The following is a 17,874-nucleotide window of genomic DNA, read 5'->3' as shown; positions in this document are numbered from 1 at the left end:
TCTTAGTAACTGCATCCTTCTCTCCCTAACCTTTTTTAGAAATATTTAGCAAAACACCCTAACTGAAGAAATCCTCCTGGGACTTTACTCTGAAGGTCACCAAACCCTGGCTTGGGTGAACTCTTAGAATGATTGCTTTGTGAAAAGAGTTCACCAATAGGTGTTGTGATATTTTTGTCTTATCATTTTCCTGTGTGAGTTCATTTGAGAGTAGTGATTGTCTGGTTTCCCCCACATAGTTGCTATTGGGGCATTTAGTGCACTGGATGAGGGTACGCCACGTGCTATGATAAGCATGTGTAGGACCCATGAAGGTAGGTGTGGTGGTCTGAGGGTTTCTTGTATATAGTTGTCTGTAGGGTACCATTGTTGAAGTTGATTGTGGTGTCCAGGAAGTTGATGCTGGTGTCGGAGTGTTCCAGACAGAATTTAATGGACAGGTGGTGGATGCTGAAGTTCAACAACCAATGCTTGTTCATTAAATATTCTCTGGAACACTCCCACCATCTTCCCTCCAGACTCCTCAGCCTTCTAAAAAGGCATTTTGTTGGATCAAGAGCCAACCAGTTGTTCTGTCACCACCTTCACCCCTGTTTGGCAGTCCCTAGCCCATTTCCTTCTACGATGGAAGACTTTAACCTTGGACAAATGGATCTTGGACATTATTTCTACTGACTATTCCATTGAGTTCCTGACCACCCCACCTCCCAATGCACACACCCCCTCCCCGCAATCCTCCTTTGGAGACCCCTCTCACAAGAGGATTCTCATACTGGAAGTGATCTCCTTGATCCAGCTAGGAGCCATATAGTCTGTACTTCCTGAATACAGAGGGAAGGGATTTTACACCAGGTACTTCCTACTTCAGAAGAAGACAGGGGGTGGGGGTTGGCGGCCAATCCTAGACTTCTCATAATTGAATGTCTTATTTGTCACACAAGATTCAGAATGGTTACACTGGCTGTCATAATCCCATCATTGAATGAACAACTGGTTTGTGGCTCTCGATCTGAAAGATGTACATTTCCCACATCAATATACACTTGGCCCAAGGGAGATTTCTGCCCTTTACAGTGAGCACAGACCACTTCCAGTACTAGATACTCGCCTTTGGGCTATCAACAGGCCCTGGGTTTGGGGTATTTTCAAAAATTCATAGCAATGGTGGCAGCCCAATTCTGCAAGCTTGGCTGTCACATATTTCCCTACCTCAATGACTGGCTGCACAAGGGCCGGTCCCATCAAGAAGTACAGATAGCAGTGACCACTCTACTAGATCTGGGCCAGTTCTGGCGACTCCAAGTCAATCCAGGAAAGTCTGCTATAACACCTACATGGACTATAGAGTTTATTGGAGCAGCCCTGGACTCAACCATGGCCAAAACATACTTACCACTGTACAGGTTTCTAGCCTTGAGGGACCTCAAGGCCCAAATCCACCGCAGCCCTCACACTCATTGCCAACACATCTTTTCTGGGTTGGGGAGCACATCTGGATGATCACATAGCCCAAGGCTTGTGGATCCCGCAGGAGTCCACACTCCATATTGTAGGCATGGCTTGACATGAGTAATTGGACATAAGGGGAGGCCTCATTTTGTGGGAGTCAAGAACAGGGAGGTAAATAGATCAGCAGGCTGAAAACAGAATGTCTGTGCTAATTAAGGTCAGGGGGAACACCCAGGAAACCGTTTACAATGGACAAGAGAACAGTAGATCAGATAAGTCAGGAATGTAAAGATGAGATAGAGAGAAAAATCGTACATGGACAGTGCATTGACAGAGCATGCTATACAGGGATTGGTTTCTACAAAGTAACTAAGCCAACCGCAAAATCATGTGGTACAATGGATAGTCAATGTGATGTGTAAATGTGTATAAAGGAAGAGGGGTTTCTGTGTAACTTTAGATGTGTGGTATACCCTATAATCACCCCCATGTGTGAATTTGATTGACTCAGTGTAGCTTCATTGTATGCCTAATGAAGGAACCTGAGTGATGAGACTGGAGTTGGACTGAATTCTTGGAGAACCAAATGGAAGAGGTCTCAAAGAAACCCCAACACATATCAACCTGCTAGAGCTACGGGCTGTCAGCAAGGGATGCAGATGTTTCCTACCCATCATTCAGTCTACTCACATCCAGATCAGGTCAGACATGACTGCTGTTTACTATATAAACAAGCAGGGAAGAGCAAGGTCCCCACCACCATGCAGGATGTGATCCACCTATTGAACTGGTGCATCTAGCACAACATCACCCTTTCAGCAGTACATATTGCAGGAGTTATGAATTCCCTGGCAGACAAGCTCAGTAAGAATTTCAACAAGGACCACTCTTCAAGGATTCTCATCCTGGATCCTTTTTGCCACCCAAGAAAATAAATGCTGAGCTTATGCTCTCACTCCAGCCACGGTCAGGACTCCAGAGGGGATGCCTTCCTATATCCATGGTCAGAACCATTATTGTATGCCTTCCCTCCTATCCCCCTAATGCCTCCAGAAGATCCAGAACACAGTAATTCTAATAGCATATGGTGGCCTGGCCAATTTTGGTTCACCCTGGACCTGCACCTGGCCTCTCCCACATCCTGGGGTGCCATAAACATTACCTCTCTCCAGAAGAGTCAGAATATCCCTGTTGAATTATCTCCTCTCCCTAAAGACCCTGGGATTTTGAGCAGTTCACAGAGAGTGCATCTTGTAACTATCAATGCACTTCACCCTCCTAGAGAGAGCTATTTTGTTTTCACTCACCCCGTGACAGCCTGATTCCTTAGAATTGTCAGAACTTTCCTTCCAGTATCTCAACCTACATCTCCTGAAATCTGAACTTAGAACAAGCAGCACTTCTGAGGCCACCCTTGGCTTCCAGCTCTTTCCTGTATTTATTGATGAAGGTGACCTTCTTGACAGCAGTGACTTCAGCTAGGAGGGTAGGTGAATTTTGTGCCCTCAAGGTAGATCTGCTTTCACAGAGACTACATCCTAAGTCTCAAGGTCCCATCAGACTTCCATTTGAATCAAACTATTTATACACCCTGAAACCTCACAACACTCGAGATGGCAGGAGATTACTCTCTGTAGATGTTCGAAGGGCCCTTGCTTTTGACTTGGATCAGACAAAACCAGTTCAAAGACCTCCTCAGCTGTTCATTTTATTTGCTGAGAGACTGAAGGGTGATGCCATCTCTTCTCGGAGACTCTCGAAGTGGGTCTTGAGCTGAATCCTCCTAGGTTATCAGCTTGCAGAAACTCCTCTGTGTGGCATCAAATCTCACTCAACTAGAGCGCAAGCTGCCTCATGGCATCACTGCAAGGTGTCCTTCTTTATGAAATCTGCAGAGCAGCTACTTGGAGTTCAGTCCAAACATTAACCAGGCACTGTGCCCTGACTGAAAAATTAGCAGATGATGCATTCTTTTGTTACCCGGCGTCCTTTCAATCCAAAGCTTTTGGTAACTTTTACTCTGTGCGAGGTGGTGTCAGGAAATGAAACAGGGGAGACACAGCCATCCAACCAATAGATGGCTGGCACAAACAGGACAATACAAGAGTGCTTTCACTTAAAGCTAAACTTTACTTAGTCTCAAGCAGTTACACACGTCCGCAACAGGTTAGTAAAACACCCCCAACCCTCAATAATTACTGAAGCTGAGTGTGGCTCTCAAGTGACATGGCGATAGGCTTCCATTGGCCAAACTTCCATCTGCCGGTGGGGACTGCAAGATATATCCAGAGGGAGAGTCCAGAAGAGTCCAACTACCTCAAACTTTCCCCCCTTATTTATACATTAGTAATACAATGACATGTCCCTTAAAGAAAACTTGTTAAGCAAGCAGTTTCAGTGGTCAAGCAAGAGGTTTCCTTCTGATTATTGATTAACCAGGTGTGGGTTTTTCCCAGAGTTTGCAGCCTTGCGGCCCTAATAGACATTCCTGAGGGCACATCCTGCGCTTTTAAAATGCATGTATTAGCAACTTCAACACAATTCTTATCAGGAAGGACGCGGGGTCAAGCTGCCCTTTCTGTGTCACCCAAAACCCCCTTCCCTCCTCCCTTGGTTAAGCTGAGGCTGCTGCATGGCCAATTTACTGCCTGCTGACTTGGCTGCTTTTAGCAATAAGCAATAGTGGTTTCAGGCACTTTACTGGTTTGCTGAAATTTCCCCGTACACTTTGGTTCAGCAATGCTGCCAACTGTGGTGCCAGATTTCTTCTCAAACCCTGCTCTTAAATATGAACTGCTTTGGAATTGCCCATAGTGAACACTCATAGGGACCAGCACTGGAAGAAGAAAGGGAAGTTACTTACCTAATAGTAACTGGAGTTCTTCAAAATGTGTGGTCCCTATAGGTATTCAAAACCCAACCTCTTTCCCCCATTCTTTAGATCCTCACGTGATTCATGGTAGAGTAGGAACTGAGGCAGTCTCTGCCACCACTTGTGCCTTCAGTTCACAATCCGAGGAGGTGTGGTGTGCAGGTGTGTACCAATGGACACTGCTATTGAATAATATCTGGTCCCAGGCACACACAGTGCATGAATACCTGTAAAGAATATTGATCTGGACCACTTATCTCAACAAACTCGTTGCTATAATTCCCTTTTCTCAAGTAGGCTGGTCGCAGTCCATATAGGGGTTTAAACGTAACAAACATCTTGAATTTTATGTGGAAGTGAAAACTACAAGTAGTGAGGACAGGTGTGATATGCTCATAGCAGGCTTCCCCAGTTAGGACACAGAGCAACATTCTACACTGGCTGACGTTTCCAAGGAAAGCCATAGGCACAATGTATTGCAGTAATCCAGCCTTTTGGTGGCAAAGACATAGATGACCGTAGCATAGGCTCTTGGTTAGGCATAGATGGAAAAGACCTCTATCTGAGAATCAAGGAACAGGGGTAGAGCTAGTAAAGCATTGAGACTGCATGAAAACTATTTTGGCAAAGGGCAAACTCCCTCAATAGAGCCAGAAGACACAGGTCCCAGGTCCTTCTCTAGGTGCTTCCTCTTTTCAGCTGCTATCACTTTTGTCCTGTTCAAGCTGAGTTACACCCAATACATTTCAATGGACTTCTGCCCATTTCCACTGGCAGAGAATTTGGCCCTAAACCTTATTCTAACTGACCAATAACTATATATGTGTGCCATATAGACATTTTATACACATGCACACACTCGAGTTTGTTAATTATTCTTGAATCTAAGAAAGGAAAATTGTTTTGTCTGAGTCAGAGCCATGAGTGACCTCTCTTTCAAGGCCTGAATGCTACAAATTTTGTATTGACTGTCAGCAAGACATAAGCTATCACCACCATTAACATATTTACATGAACATTTAAATGTCTGTATGCTCCAACTCCTAGTGCCAAAGCACCAATTTCAGTAGGGACCATGTCACTTTGGGTTTGTCTCTGTGATTTTGGCTTTGTTATAAATGGGAGAGCCCTGGATAAGGAAAACAATCTTCTTGTTGTCGTCTTCTTTCAACCTTCTGTCAACCAACATTTTTCTTCTACATATCAATACAGGACTTTGTAGTTACATGTGTGTTCTAGGGCAGCAAAATTGTAAGGTCCTTGCAGCTCTTTCCTTGCTCTCAGTCATCCACTGTAGTTTCACCCTACAGGGCAAAATTCTGTGCCAACTCACATAAGCACAGAAATTGGATGATTGGTATAAAGGCAAAGTGATGTAAATTCCAGTGATGTGGAATTCTGTAGTAGTGCAAAAGTTAACTCTACTGAGATGCCTAGTTAGCAGAAAGGGGCTGTAGCAGAAGAAGGGGTCCTGCCAGGCCTTAACCTGAACACGGCCAGGAAGCCATAATCAAGAGCCAATAGTCAACATGGCCAAGGAACAATTTATCATAGAATAAGGGGAATAATTTTTGTGGGAGCTCTTTGTGAGAGTATTGTTGGAGCAACATTGTCTCAATATTCGAGGGCAGACAGGTATGTAGAAGCAATTCTTGAGGGTCATTATGGCTTTTCTTTACCACTTGTAATCAGAAATATCACTCAGAAGAGAAGAGAAAGGAACAGTGAGGGGTCACAAATGTATCGGCAGTCCACCTGGAAGAAGATATCACTATCTCTGCTCTGCACTTTTAAGGCCTTGTAATAAGGAAACTGATCAAGAGGAAAAAATAACTAATTGCTCCAGAAATTCAAAATACACAAGTGCACAAGTTAATATTTTAAAATTCTGCTGTTGTGCAGCAGAGCTAGATCAAAGCATTTAATCTGTAATAATGCATATGCATCATTTAACAATAGGCAAAGAAACGGGCGAATTCATTAACAAAAAGTTAGGTCTTTAAAATGAACACCCTGTCAGTTAATCTGTTGTTAAAAAGGCTTGATAATCCGAATATTCAAGAGTAGCAATGAAGAGCTAATCTTGTGCTGCCAGTTTAAATCAAATCAGTTTCCTATTTCATTCTTCTCCAGGTTAAAGCCAAGTCAAGAGTACTTTCAGTTATTTCACTCTGACTTTTAAATTGTTGGAAGGGATGCAGCATCATGCTGACACCCAGATACAGTAGTTTCCCCTGGTGTGTAGGTAAGAGTGGTTCAGAACTCTGCTAACAGGCATTGCATCCACTTTAAACTCTGATATGTCTGCTGTGAAGAGAAACAGTGCCTGGGTGAAACCAATTAAAGCTTCTGTCACTGGATTAACAATATAAAAGTGCTTAGTCCTGTCTAGAAGGTCCTGAACCCATCAAAACTCTGGAACATACATTTAAAAAACCTCAAACTAATCTGTAATAGAAACAAAGAAAATGTTCATTGCAGTTTTGTATTGCAAGAGTATGTTATGAAAGCTCGTTTTTTAGGAACTAACTAATACTGTTGTACTGGTTGATTTGGTGATGCGGGTGTATATTGGCAGAGGCAGACAAACTTTCCCATTCCAGTTTAAATGTCATTAAAGGAAACAAAAACAAACAGCAATGTAATTAATTACACAGTTGTGCCTCTAAATGCAAATAGTTATGAAATGAGGTGTCTGGATGGCAAATTTTGGCATAAATAGAATTGAAATGCAAATTGTCTGGCTTTTTGCACCCAGCACAATTTATAAGGGGTTGCAAAGGTGGCTTTATACCACTGTCAGTCATGTCACTATTACATACTGGGCCAGTCCCCAGTGTAATATAGAAAGCAGCCTGAACTCAGAGCCTCAAGGGGCCATTCTAACAGCCTGGGCTCAACAACACAAATGGCCACATGGCCTGACACCCTGCCCTCTGACGTTGTCCTCTACACAGGGACCGTGTTTTTAGGTGGAGTTGCACAGGGGTAAATGACAGCAGAATTTGTCCAGTTACATGTGTTTGTTTTCAGTGTGCGCATGTTTTTTCTTCTTATCATGTTTTGATACATTTTCTATAAATTCTTCAATTTAGGCACCCAGATTTTTTATATGGAGGATGTCCTAAAATTTGCTAACTGTTGCTACCCCAAAACATTGGAAATGAGATCATTTAAACTTACTGTTTTAGATTTGTGTGATGAAGCTGTACTCTGGGCCTGATCTAACTTCCATTGAAGTCAATGGAAAATTGGATTAAGCCTATGTGTAGATTTTGAGATGCTTTGTTGTTTCTTTTTTTTCGTACTTTTATGGGTTTTGTATTTTTTTCCCCCACAACAGTATATTTTGTGCACTAAGATCCACTTAGATCTAGCTCTTTGTGTAATGCAAGTTTAGAGTTACCTCCCAGTCACAAAGCTTCACGCTGGTCTAAAATACTCATAGACTTTAAGGTCAGAAGGGACCATCATGATCATCTTAATTAAATGAAGTGTCCTTGTTTCCATAGATGTGGTTACTAACATATCTGAATTAACATAATGAGCATAATAAATTAATATGATGAGACTAGTGGACTGTAGTTAACTTCTGGGATGTTTATCAGTGTTTAAATTCCCTTTAAATTACCATTAAAGATGATGTATATTGTATACTGCCATGTAATGCTGTAATTTAGCTATGTTTTATTTAAAGGAGCTTTTTATTCTCCTCAAATTTATTGTGAGGTGGAGTAAATTAGGAAATGTTAAAAAGCAGTATGATGTCCAAGACAAGGAGCTTAGGTGTAAATTTTACATTAAATTATTGCACGCTTTTTCCCTTTTTGAGGATGTAAGTGTGTAAACGTGTGGGGGAGGGTATATGCGTACACACACACATCTCTATCTCTCCAGATAGAGAGATGGAGATAGAGATATATATAAAATCATCCATTGTCAAAGGAATGATATGCATGTTTCTCACTGGTATTGAATGGAGATGTTTCTAGCCTCCCAGGTCCTGAACTGGCAATTCAGAACAGTTTGATTGCCTGCTTGATTGTTTGCGAGATAACTGTAAGATTGGCAGTGACAGGGTAATTTACTGAAGATTGCAATGTCAGACTATATCCAAGGGGGCTTGCTGGCATAAAGATGTGATTCTCATGACTGACAGGCCACTGGGAGATTGGTGTGCCAATTTAAAGTTCACGGTGTCGTCAAAAGTGTTCGGCTGCAGCAGCCCATAATCATGCTGCATGATGAGGTCATTATAGACATAACATATGCTCACATATAATAACAGGCATAGCAAAAATGTGCACTGGCTTGAGCAGGTAAATGTAAATTTGTAGACGGGAGTAATTTATATCCTGTGTTTTGCTTCTGCTATTTCAGATGTGTTGATAGGATTCTCTTGACTGACAGTCGCCTGAATAAAAGCACTGAGCAAACTAAACAGTAGAGAATTTTAAGTTCATGGTTGTGAAGGTGTCACAAACCCAGAAAGAGCAGGATGCTGAGGAAGAAAGGCTTAAAGCTTAATAGGAAAACTGTCTTGAGTTATTATCTGAACCAAATGATGTCCTCACATTGATTATATAAAGTGGGTGGTAAATGGACTGCAGGAAAAAAAATTCCCAGCTCCAGGATAGAAGGGGCTCCAAGATGAATGGGGCTCCTAATGTGAACAGGCCGCTGACCTTAAAGAAATCTATATCTCTAACAACAAGGGAGTTCATCTAACTTAAGAAGTTTCCATAGATGCTTAATGAAAACACTGCCAACATACTTCAGCAGTTTTATTTTTAAATCAGAAGCAGTCATTTTGATTGCAGTTGCCATCACTCAATTCAAGCACTATCCATGGGACATAAGATGCTAATTGCAAAATTCAGAGAGCTCTGAATAGGACCCCTCTACTCCTGATACAGTCAGTCTTTTTGTATATCAAAAATTTGGTAAAAGATAAAAGATTTGGGGATATTCATTCTGTCTTACTATAAGGAAATAAGTATGTGGTCTTAACTCACCCAATGGCATGACTGTGGACTACATTATTCAGTATGTATCCAAGCCATTCATTGCTTCCTACGGTGATGTCCAGATTTCTAATATGAGGGAGAATTTCTGAAATTAAAGTAGTCGACCCGAAATTTTACAGGCTTAAATGTATTCCAAATTGAGTGGCTAGTTTCCATAATTTTACATCAGTAAATAAATGCAACTTTTTCATTTGTTTGCTAAAAGGAAGATAATATTTTAAAACAATTGGACATTAATAGCTAAATTACACTGGAACGCCAATAAAATTACACATTTCAATTAGCTTAGTTATACCAAATGAAAAGGGTAATACGTAAAATTATGTTACAATGTATTTTAAATGTAGGGCCAACTTTGACTCAGCAGGCTAATATGCATGGTTGGGAACTGTCTCCCAGTTGAAGGTTCCATTCTAATTTCTGCTGCTGCTAAATAGATTAGAATTTTCTTAAGGGCAGGTGAGATGGATGACATAGTATAGAGCTTGCTGACTGAACTCAACAACAGTATGATTGATTCCTTCTTATCCAAGCACATTGTTGCCTAACAGTTCAAATTTGTGGAGGAAGGGGAAGGAGAGAATTGAATGTTTGAAGGGAAGCATCCCAACTGCAGCCCCATCCCCATTTTTTCATAAATTGGCAAAATAGGCAGAGAATATAATTTTTCTTTTAATTGGGTCATGAAAATATTCCCAATTTGCGCTCTCCTCCAAAAAAATAAGTAAAACCCACAGCAGACCCTCCAACAAGCAAAAGTGAAAACCCGGCAACACAAAGGGTCAGTAAAGAATTCCCTGGATCCTCTGTCCTTTGTTCAGTCTGACTGTTCTAAGCCGCTATGAGGCCTCAAAGAAGTTACGTAGCTTCACTGGCCCTGACTCTCCTCTCGCTTACCCTAGTGTAGGTAAGCAGTTAACCCAGGAGTGGGCAAACTACAGCCTGTGGGCCGGATTCGGCCCACCAGCCATTTTAATCTGGCCTTCGAGCTCCTGCTGGGGAGTGGGGTCTGCGGCTTGCCCCGCTCTGGCGCTCCAGCCGGGGAGCAGGGTCGGGGGCTGCTCCACGCAGCTCCCGGAAGCCGCAGCATGGCCCCGCTCCGGCTCCTATGTGTAGAGGCAGCCGGGGGCTCCACTCTGCACGCTGCCCCCTGTCCCAAGCACTGCCCCTGCAGCTCCCATTGGCCAGGATCGGCAGCCAATGGTAACTGCAGGGGCAGCGCCTGAGGACGGGGCAGCGCATAGGAGCCACCTGGCCGCGGCTCCGCATAGGATCTGGAGGAGGGACATGGCCACTGCTTCCGGGAGCCGCTTGAGGTAAGCGCTGCCCGGAGCCTGCACCCCACAGCCTCTCCCCATACCCAACCCCCCTGCCCCAGCCCTGATCCCCTTCCTACCCTCCGAACCAGGGCCGGCTCCAGGGTTTTGGCCGCCCCAAGCAGCCAAAAAACAAAACAAAAAAGCCGCGATCGCGATCTGCTGCAGCAATTCGGCGGAAGGTCCTTCGCTCCGAGCGGGAGTGAGGGACCGTCCGCCGAATTGCCGCCGAATAGCTGGACCTGCCACCTCTCTCCAGAGTGGCTGCCCCAAGCACCTCCTTGCCAAGCTGGCCCTGCTCCGAACCCCTCGATCCCAGCCCAAATCCCTCATTCCCAGCCCCACCCCAGAGCCTGCACTCCCTGCCGGAGCCCTCACCGCCCCTTTGCACCCTACTCCCCCACCTGGAGCTCCCTCCCGCACCTTGAACTCCTCATTTCTGGCCCCACCCCAGAGCCCACATCCACAACCAGAGCCCACACCCCCTCCCGCACCCCAATCCCAATTTTGTGAGTATTCATGGCCAGTCATACAATTTCTATTCCCAGATGTGGCCCTCAGGCCAAAAATTTGCCCACCCCGAGTTAACCTCATCAAAATCAATGGAGTTGATTGAGAAAGGTATCTCAGCCTCAGCTTTCCCATCTATATAATGAGTACAATGACTTTAACCCCACCTCACTGAGCTGTTGCAAGGATTAAGCAGTTAAAATTTGTCCAGTGCTTTGAAGATGTGCACTAAGTATTATTTGGTAGCACAGTACAGCTGGCTGAACTTTGATGTTCCACCTTTTCAGATGGCCTCACTGACTGCCTGGATCCAGATTGCTGTCTCCAGTCTACGTGTCAGAATAGCCTGCTGTGCCGTGGTTCACGTGATCCTCTTGACATCATACAACAGAGCCACTCTGGTTCTCCAACTGTGAAGTCATTCTATGATCGAATCAAGCTCTTAGTGGGGAAGGACAGCACTCACATAATTCCAGGAGAAAATCCCTTCAACAGCAGGTAGCAGCCATAAATATTTCATTACATCAGCCTGGATACACTGCATGGAAACATCCCTCCTAGAGATTTTATTCATGTTTTAACGTGAAATGGTGCTTTCAGCAGCTATATCTGTTTCTGTCTCAGGGAACAATCCTACTGTGGGCATTCTGTCACAATTTATTAATATTGCCTTCATTTCATAACATTACACTTTGCGTTCTATCACCCTGGCAGAGTCTAACACTAAGTTCTCTATACTGAGAAGGAGTAGCCTGGAATTTTAACTCATGAGAACTCTAGGATTTACATTGAGGGAGGAAATGGATACTAGTTTTCAATTAACAGGACAGTTGTCTTTTGTGTGGTATGAATAAGACAAATATTGAAACACAACTTTGGAATAATTAAGTAAGATTTTTTTAAAGCTAAATTACGGTAAATTAGATATCTTTGTTTTGGTTTATCATTTATTCATTATATAAATCCATTTTACTTTTAGCTGACCCACTATAACACCATCATATCAGATCAGTTTTCCTCTTTCTTTTAAGCTCTGGGCCTGCTCTGCATTATTTCCTAATTCTTTATTTATAAATAATCTAAAAGCCAATTCATCATTCATTTATATGTGATGCCCCGTAAGATTAAAAAAACTGTTTTCCTATTTACAGATATTATTCAAATGTGTCTGCATTTTAGCCCTTCATAGGGAAACTTTAAGAAATTGATGAATACATTCATTATGTTCATACCTTCCCAGTCAAAATTGAAGAGGGAGCTGCATCTGGTCTTGTGCCTAATGCACGGCACTGGGTATCAGTGAACTGGATTTTCATTCCTGATTCTTCAATAGACTTCCTGGGTGACCTTGGGGAAGTCATAAATGTATCTGTACCTCAGTTTCTTCATCTGTAAAGTAGAGATAATATTTCCCTATGTACCAAACAAAGCATTGTTATATCCATGTGCTGCTCAGATACTACAGCAATGGGTGACATAGAAAACCCTAGCAATTAATAAGTGACCTGTCTGAAAAATGAAAAATATTTCTGTAAATTTAATGTTTGTTGACATTAACTGACCAACTCTGTAAATAAGACTAAAAATTGCCTTTTGCTTTACTGGTGCATAAGGAAAAAAACAGGCCAAGAGCAGAAACAAATCAGCTAAAGCACCAAGCTATGCGACGTATCCAGAGGGGATATGGTCAATTCAGTGGCTGAACTGACAAAAGAGCCCAGGTGTTGTGACTCTCAATCCCATGTCTTATCCACTGAGCCATGGTGCCTCATACAAAGTGTAAGTGCAGCTATCCTGTCCACAGGCCAAAAGTTAAGTTTAACCAAAACTTCCATTGACATCAGTAGAAATGGCATGACTTCAGTCAGGGTCAGACTTTTAAAATATAAAATTGAAATAGGTATTTATCCTTTCTCTTTGCTTTTACGGTTTAGAATATCTAGTTGTATTTTGTTTCACAATTACACGGTGACACAATCTGACAAATTGGAGGAGGGTTAAAGTTAATGCTAAAAATCTATCCCAAAAGCTTTACCACTTTAACTCTCCTCACACATTATGTCTCAGTAGTGCAGGAGCCTGTGCTCAGTCTCCCATGTTACAAACTGTACGTCTTGCAAAGTCTAAGCCCAGGAAGTCTGAAATTTCATTCTTGGCTTACCTTCACTATCAATTCATATTTGTTCAAGTCAGGAAAATTAAATTTGGGCTTGTGTGCATAAATTTTAGTGAAAGGACAAGGGGTTGATAATTATAAAAACAATTCCTACTCAACAATAAAAATAGTAAAAAAAAAAAATCACAAGCTAAAAAGCAACCAATGTATTGTTCTCCAAGCTTCTAACTTAGAAATAGCTCAATGTACATTTGTGGATATGGGTTGGGATTTTCAAAAGTGCCCAAGGGAGATAGGTGCCCAATTTTGATTGAATTTGGGTGCCTAAGTCAGTGAGGCTCCTTTGAAAATCCCAGGCTTGGTTTAAAAATGTTGCTGCAAGTCACCTAAGATTAAATTTTCAAAAGTAAAAATCAATGGGACTTAACTTACTCAGGACCAGATTTTCAAAGGTATTTAGGGACCTTAAGATGATGATAGGCACTTAGTGAGATTTTCAAAAGAAGCTAGACAGGTTCGGCATGTAACTCTCATTGATAGTCAATCTGCTTTGGTCTTTTGAAAATCCCACTAGGTGCCTATCTTCATTTTAGAAACCTAAATACCTTTGAAAATCTGCCCCTACAGGCACATCTACACTGGAATAAAAGATCTGAGGTACGGCCGCAGCTAGTCCAGGTCAGCTGACTTGGGTTTGCGGGGTCTGGGCTGCGGGGCTAAAAATTGTTGTGTAGAGATTTGGGCTTGGACTGGAGTACTGAGCTCTGGGGCCCACCCCACTCATGGGGTCCCAAAGCTAGGGCTCCAGCCTGAGCCCAAACATCTACACCACTATTTTACAGCCCCCAAGTCCGAGCCCTGCAAGCCTCAGTGAGCTGACCCAGGCCAGTCACAGGTATTTAATTGCTGCTTAGTCCCTAAGTGAATAAGTCTCTTTTGAAAATAGGACTTAGGCTCTTAAATCACTTAGACCTGGATCCACTAAGGGACTTAGGCACTGAGATGCTGAGCATCATGATGCCTATCTTTTAGGTGCCTAGAAAATCACAGGAACAGCACTGCAATCCACAAACCTGAGTTAGGCATGTAGGCCACCGATACAATGAATGGGGAGAGATAGGTGCCTTAGAATGCAATCCACAAAAGCCAGCATGCTAGGCAGCTCTCCACCCAAGATAGCCAATAGGCAATGGGAAGAGAGGGTTGTATGCCAAGCCCTTCCCACTCATGGAGATGGGCATCCAAGTCTGGGCTGCAGGGAGGTGCCAGTCTCTCATAGCAGTCCATGACTGGGAGAAGATAAGTGCTCTTCTGCTTAACTTGCATGTGGAGCATCTTATTGGAGGATGAGGAACAGAAGCTCGCTTATAACCTCTAACCCAATGGTTAGGGTACTCCCCTGGGACGTGGGACACTCCCAATTCCAGTCCCTCTTCTGCCTGAGGGGGAGAAGGGATTTGAACAGGGATCAGCCACCTCTCAGGTGAGTGCTCAAACCACTGACTCTCGAGTCATTCTAACTCTTTCTGACCCAATTAATAAAATAATTAATTGAAGTGGAACAACTTGAATTGGAGAGATTGAGGGAGACCCACCTCAGAATATCCCATAGCCCACTGGCTAGGGCTCTCAACTGAGAGATTGCCCATCCTTGTTCAAATCCCTTCCCCTCATCAGGCAGAGGCAGGACCTGAACGAGTGGTCTCCCACATCCTAGGTGAGGATCCTAAAGGTTATCAAAGAGGTCGTCATCATCATCCTCCTTCCCCTTAGCTGTTTTGTGTAGATCTAAGCAACCTCTGAGCCCTCCTACTGGATTGGGCCTCACATGCAACTCAGGCAGCTGACTGATTGCCTTCCCCCAGTTGGTGAATCACTCTGAGGCGTAGGCAGAGGAAAGGTGCCTAGTGAGGCAGCAGAGCACATGCCAAGAGCCTCCCAGGGAACTTTTACTGCAAAAACATAGGTGTCGAGTGAGTTTAGGCACCTTTGGCTGTAGGTGGCAGCTGAGCAGGGAGGTTGTGGATTGCAATGGTGCCTGAAAATGGGGCTTAGGTGTCTGAATACCTTTGTGGATCTGTGCTTTAGGCACTTTTGAAAATGTTACCCCAGACTGGTATCGAAGATGCCAAATTATGGACAGAAGCAAATGGTTGTGTTCAAGCCCGAAATGCTGAAACTGGGGGCTTAAAGTGCCGACATAGCCTTCAGAGAAATGCTGTCAAGGGGTTAGGCCCCAAATTTTTGCATACATTAAAGCTGTCTTAATCTTTGGAGGGAAGTCCCATGAATTATAATGATCTCTCTCCTCCTGAGCTCTTTGTGCCACTCCATTGCAAAGAAATGGAGGAGAAGAAGAGGGAGGAAATAGGCACTACAATCCTACAAAATATCTTTTGCTCCGCCTGTTGACTCTGCAGGAGCAACTAATAATCAATAACATAGTTCCCCAAACGATGCTTACCTCATTGCTCATTCTGGTACACAGACCAAGATGTGGTGGTCTGAAGCTGTTGAACAAAAACGAACCATGTTAATTTGTACTGCATTCACATTTGACTTCTATTATGTGAAAAAAGAAAGAAAATTGTTTGAGGAATATAATTATTTTCATGCTTAAGAGGCAATAGCCCACAAAACAGATTTAAAATAAATTCAAATGGCATCAATGGAAAATCACTATAATTTACTTGTTAGCTTGTCTTATCTGTGGTATTATTATTATTGCAGGTGAATAATCATAAATAGAAATGAACCTATATCATGCCTTTCTGATATTTTTGTTTGTAAATTTACTGTACATTAAAGGCATGTGTGAAGAATCTGAAGTAACAGACTTGTTAAAAATTACATGTGATGCAAGCTATTTTTCTACAACATTTTAAAAGCATGATTGATATATCTAATAAAATAATTTGAGAAAAAACAGTAATGTGAAGATACTTGGCTTGTTCCAAAGTATTCCCGATTATATGGTCTGCAACATGCATGGATTTCTATTGAGGTCAATATCATGTTACAATACGATGATTTCAAAAATTAATATTTGACCTAGAAAGTCAAGAAATTTTGGTGTGGTAATCATTAAAAAGCAATAGAAAGGATTATTTTCATGAACTGGTTATGTTTTTCTGATATCAAGAGAATATTACAATGTGCGTGGAATAAAAGAAAAATGAGAACTCGTTTGTTTAATAGCCAGTGGAGTGCACTTAGAAATTCACATTAGAGCATTTTAAACATTTCAAAGTTCATAAAAAGGTCTAAAAATAATCTTTGGTATTGCTAATAAAGATAGATGTGCTCTCAGGTCTGCATCCCTTCAGCAACTGATCTATAAGGAATAACATAAAGCAGGATACCTATCCCAAAATTCAAGTGAATTTTGACAAGTTTTGGCAAAAAGCAGGTCAGTTTAATCCCCTAGTCTTAAAACTGGGACTCAGTCCAAGAACCTTAGGTGTCAAGAATCTGTGTCTGCCAAATTACCTAAAGTCTGTTAAGGCCGCCGAGCAGCTGCAGACCTGCCAGTACGGGGTCAATTCAGAAATGAAGCTTTTCATTATCTGCTTTCTCTGTGTAGCTGCAAATTGAAGCTGGTGGAAAATGTTGAAAATGCTTCATGGTACATTGAAAAGTTTTCAGTTTGGGCTGAATAGTGAAATCTCTGCTCCGTTTTTACTTATTCCTTTCTCAAAATAAACTCCCAATTGTTTTCCTACTGGCTGAGTGAAAACAAGGTATTGGAGATCAGGATTCAGGGCAAGGTTTGCAGATGTCAGACACTTACAACTTGGATGAGGTTACACAAACCTTAATTTGGAAAATTAGTTGTGAAAACTACAGATATCTCCTCCCCACCTCTGTTCTTTTTGGAGTGATTATAGGAGTTGACTGTGAGAGCTTAGTACCATAGGAAGTGGGAAAAAACTGACAGGGAAGGTAGAATAGCTCTGTACAATTCTAGTGATCTCATAGTCAGTTCAAAAGTTGGGAGAACATTCTCCAATGGAAAATAAACTGTCAGAAAGCAAACGGACCTCGTTAATTTTTCACTGACACTGGTGTGAATGGTGAGTAGCTCCATTGAAATCAGTGGGATTGTACCAACGTAAAACCAGTGGAACTGAGAGGTAAATCTGACACACAGAGCCAAAGTGGCAAAGATATTTAGGCTCCTAAAGATGTAGATAAGCACCTATTGAGACTCTCTGAAGCACCTAAGGAGATTGTTAGTTTTGATTTAAATGGGAATTTAGTGCCTAAACTGCTTAGGTGCTTTTGGAAAACCCACAAGGCTCCTATCTGCATGTTTAGGTGCTGAAATACTTTTGAAAATATGGCCCTAAGTGCCAAAGTCTTTTTTGAAAATGGGACCTAGGCTCTTTTGAAAATGGGATGTAGGCATTTAGGCACTTCTGAAAATGTATCCAAAAATCTTTTATTGCTAGAATGACCTTCCAAGCTCTTACTTCAATGAGTCATGTGGTGTTCCTTTTCTATACATCGAAGTGCTACCAGACCAGGAGGAATGGTTCAATAATCACAGCTCACCCACCCACATAAAGACATTCATCTCTATTC

At 42.4% G+C, this 17,874-nt stretch overlaps 1 protein-coding gene across 2 annotated transcripts in view; it reads left to right on the top strand.

Annotated features, from left to right (window-relative positions):
• The window catches only part of TENM2 (teneurin transmembrane protein 2), an 828,204-nt gene that overhangs the window by 762,189 nt on the left and 48,141 nt on the right, over positions 1–17,874 (top strand). For both annotated transcript variants that reach the window (XM_026660851.1, XM_026660852.1), the window contains one exon: positions 11,462–11,672. In XM_026660851.1, the coding sequence (XP_026516636.1) occupies positions 11,462–11,672 (211 nt within the window). The remainder of the gene's footprint in view (positions 1–11,461; positions 11,673–17,874) is intronic.

The sequence above is a fragment of the Terrapene carolina genome, unplaced genomic scaffold, assembly GCF_002925995.2.
Source record: "Terrapene carolina triunguis isolate 2854851 unplaced genomic scaffold, T_m_triunguis-2.0 Scaffold838, whole genome shotgun sequence".
Lineage (NCBI taxonomy): Eukaryota > Metazoa > Chordata > Testudines > Emydidae > Terrapene > Terrapene triunguis.
The sequence above is the reverse complement of the archived record's forward strand: the minus strand, read 5'-3'. Positions and strand labels throughout refer to the sequence as shown.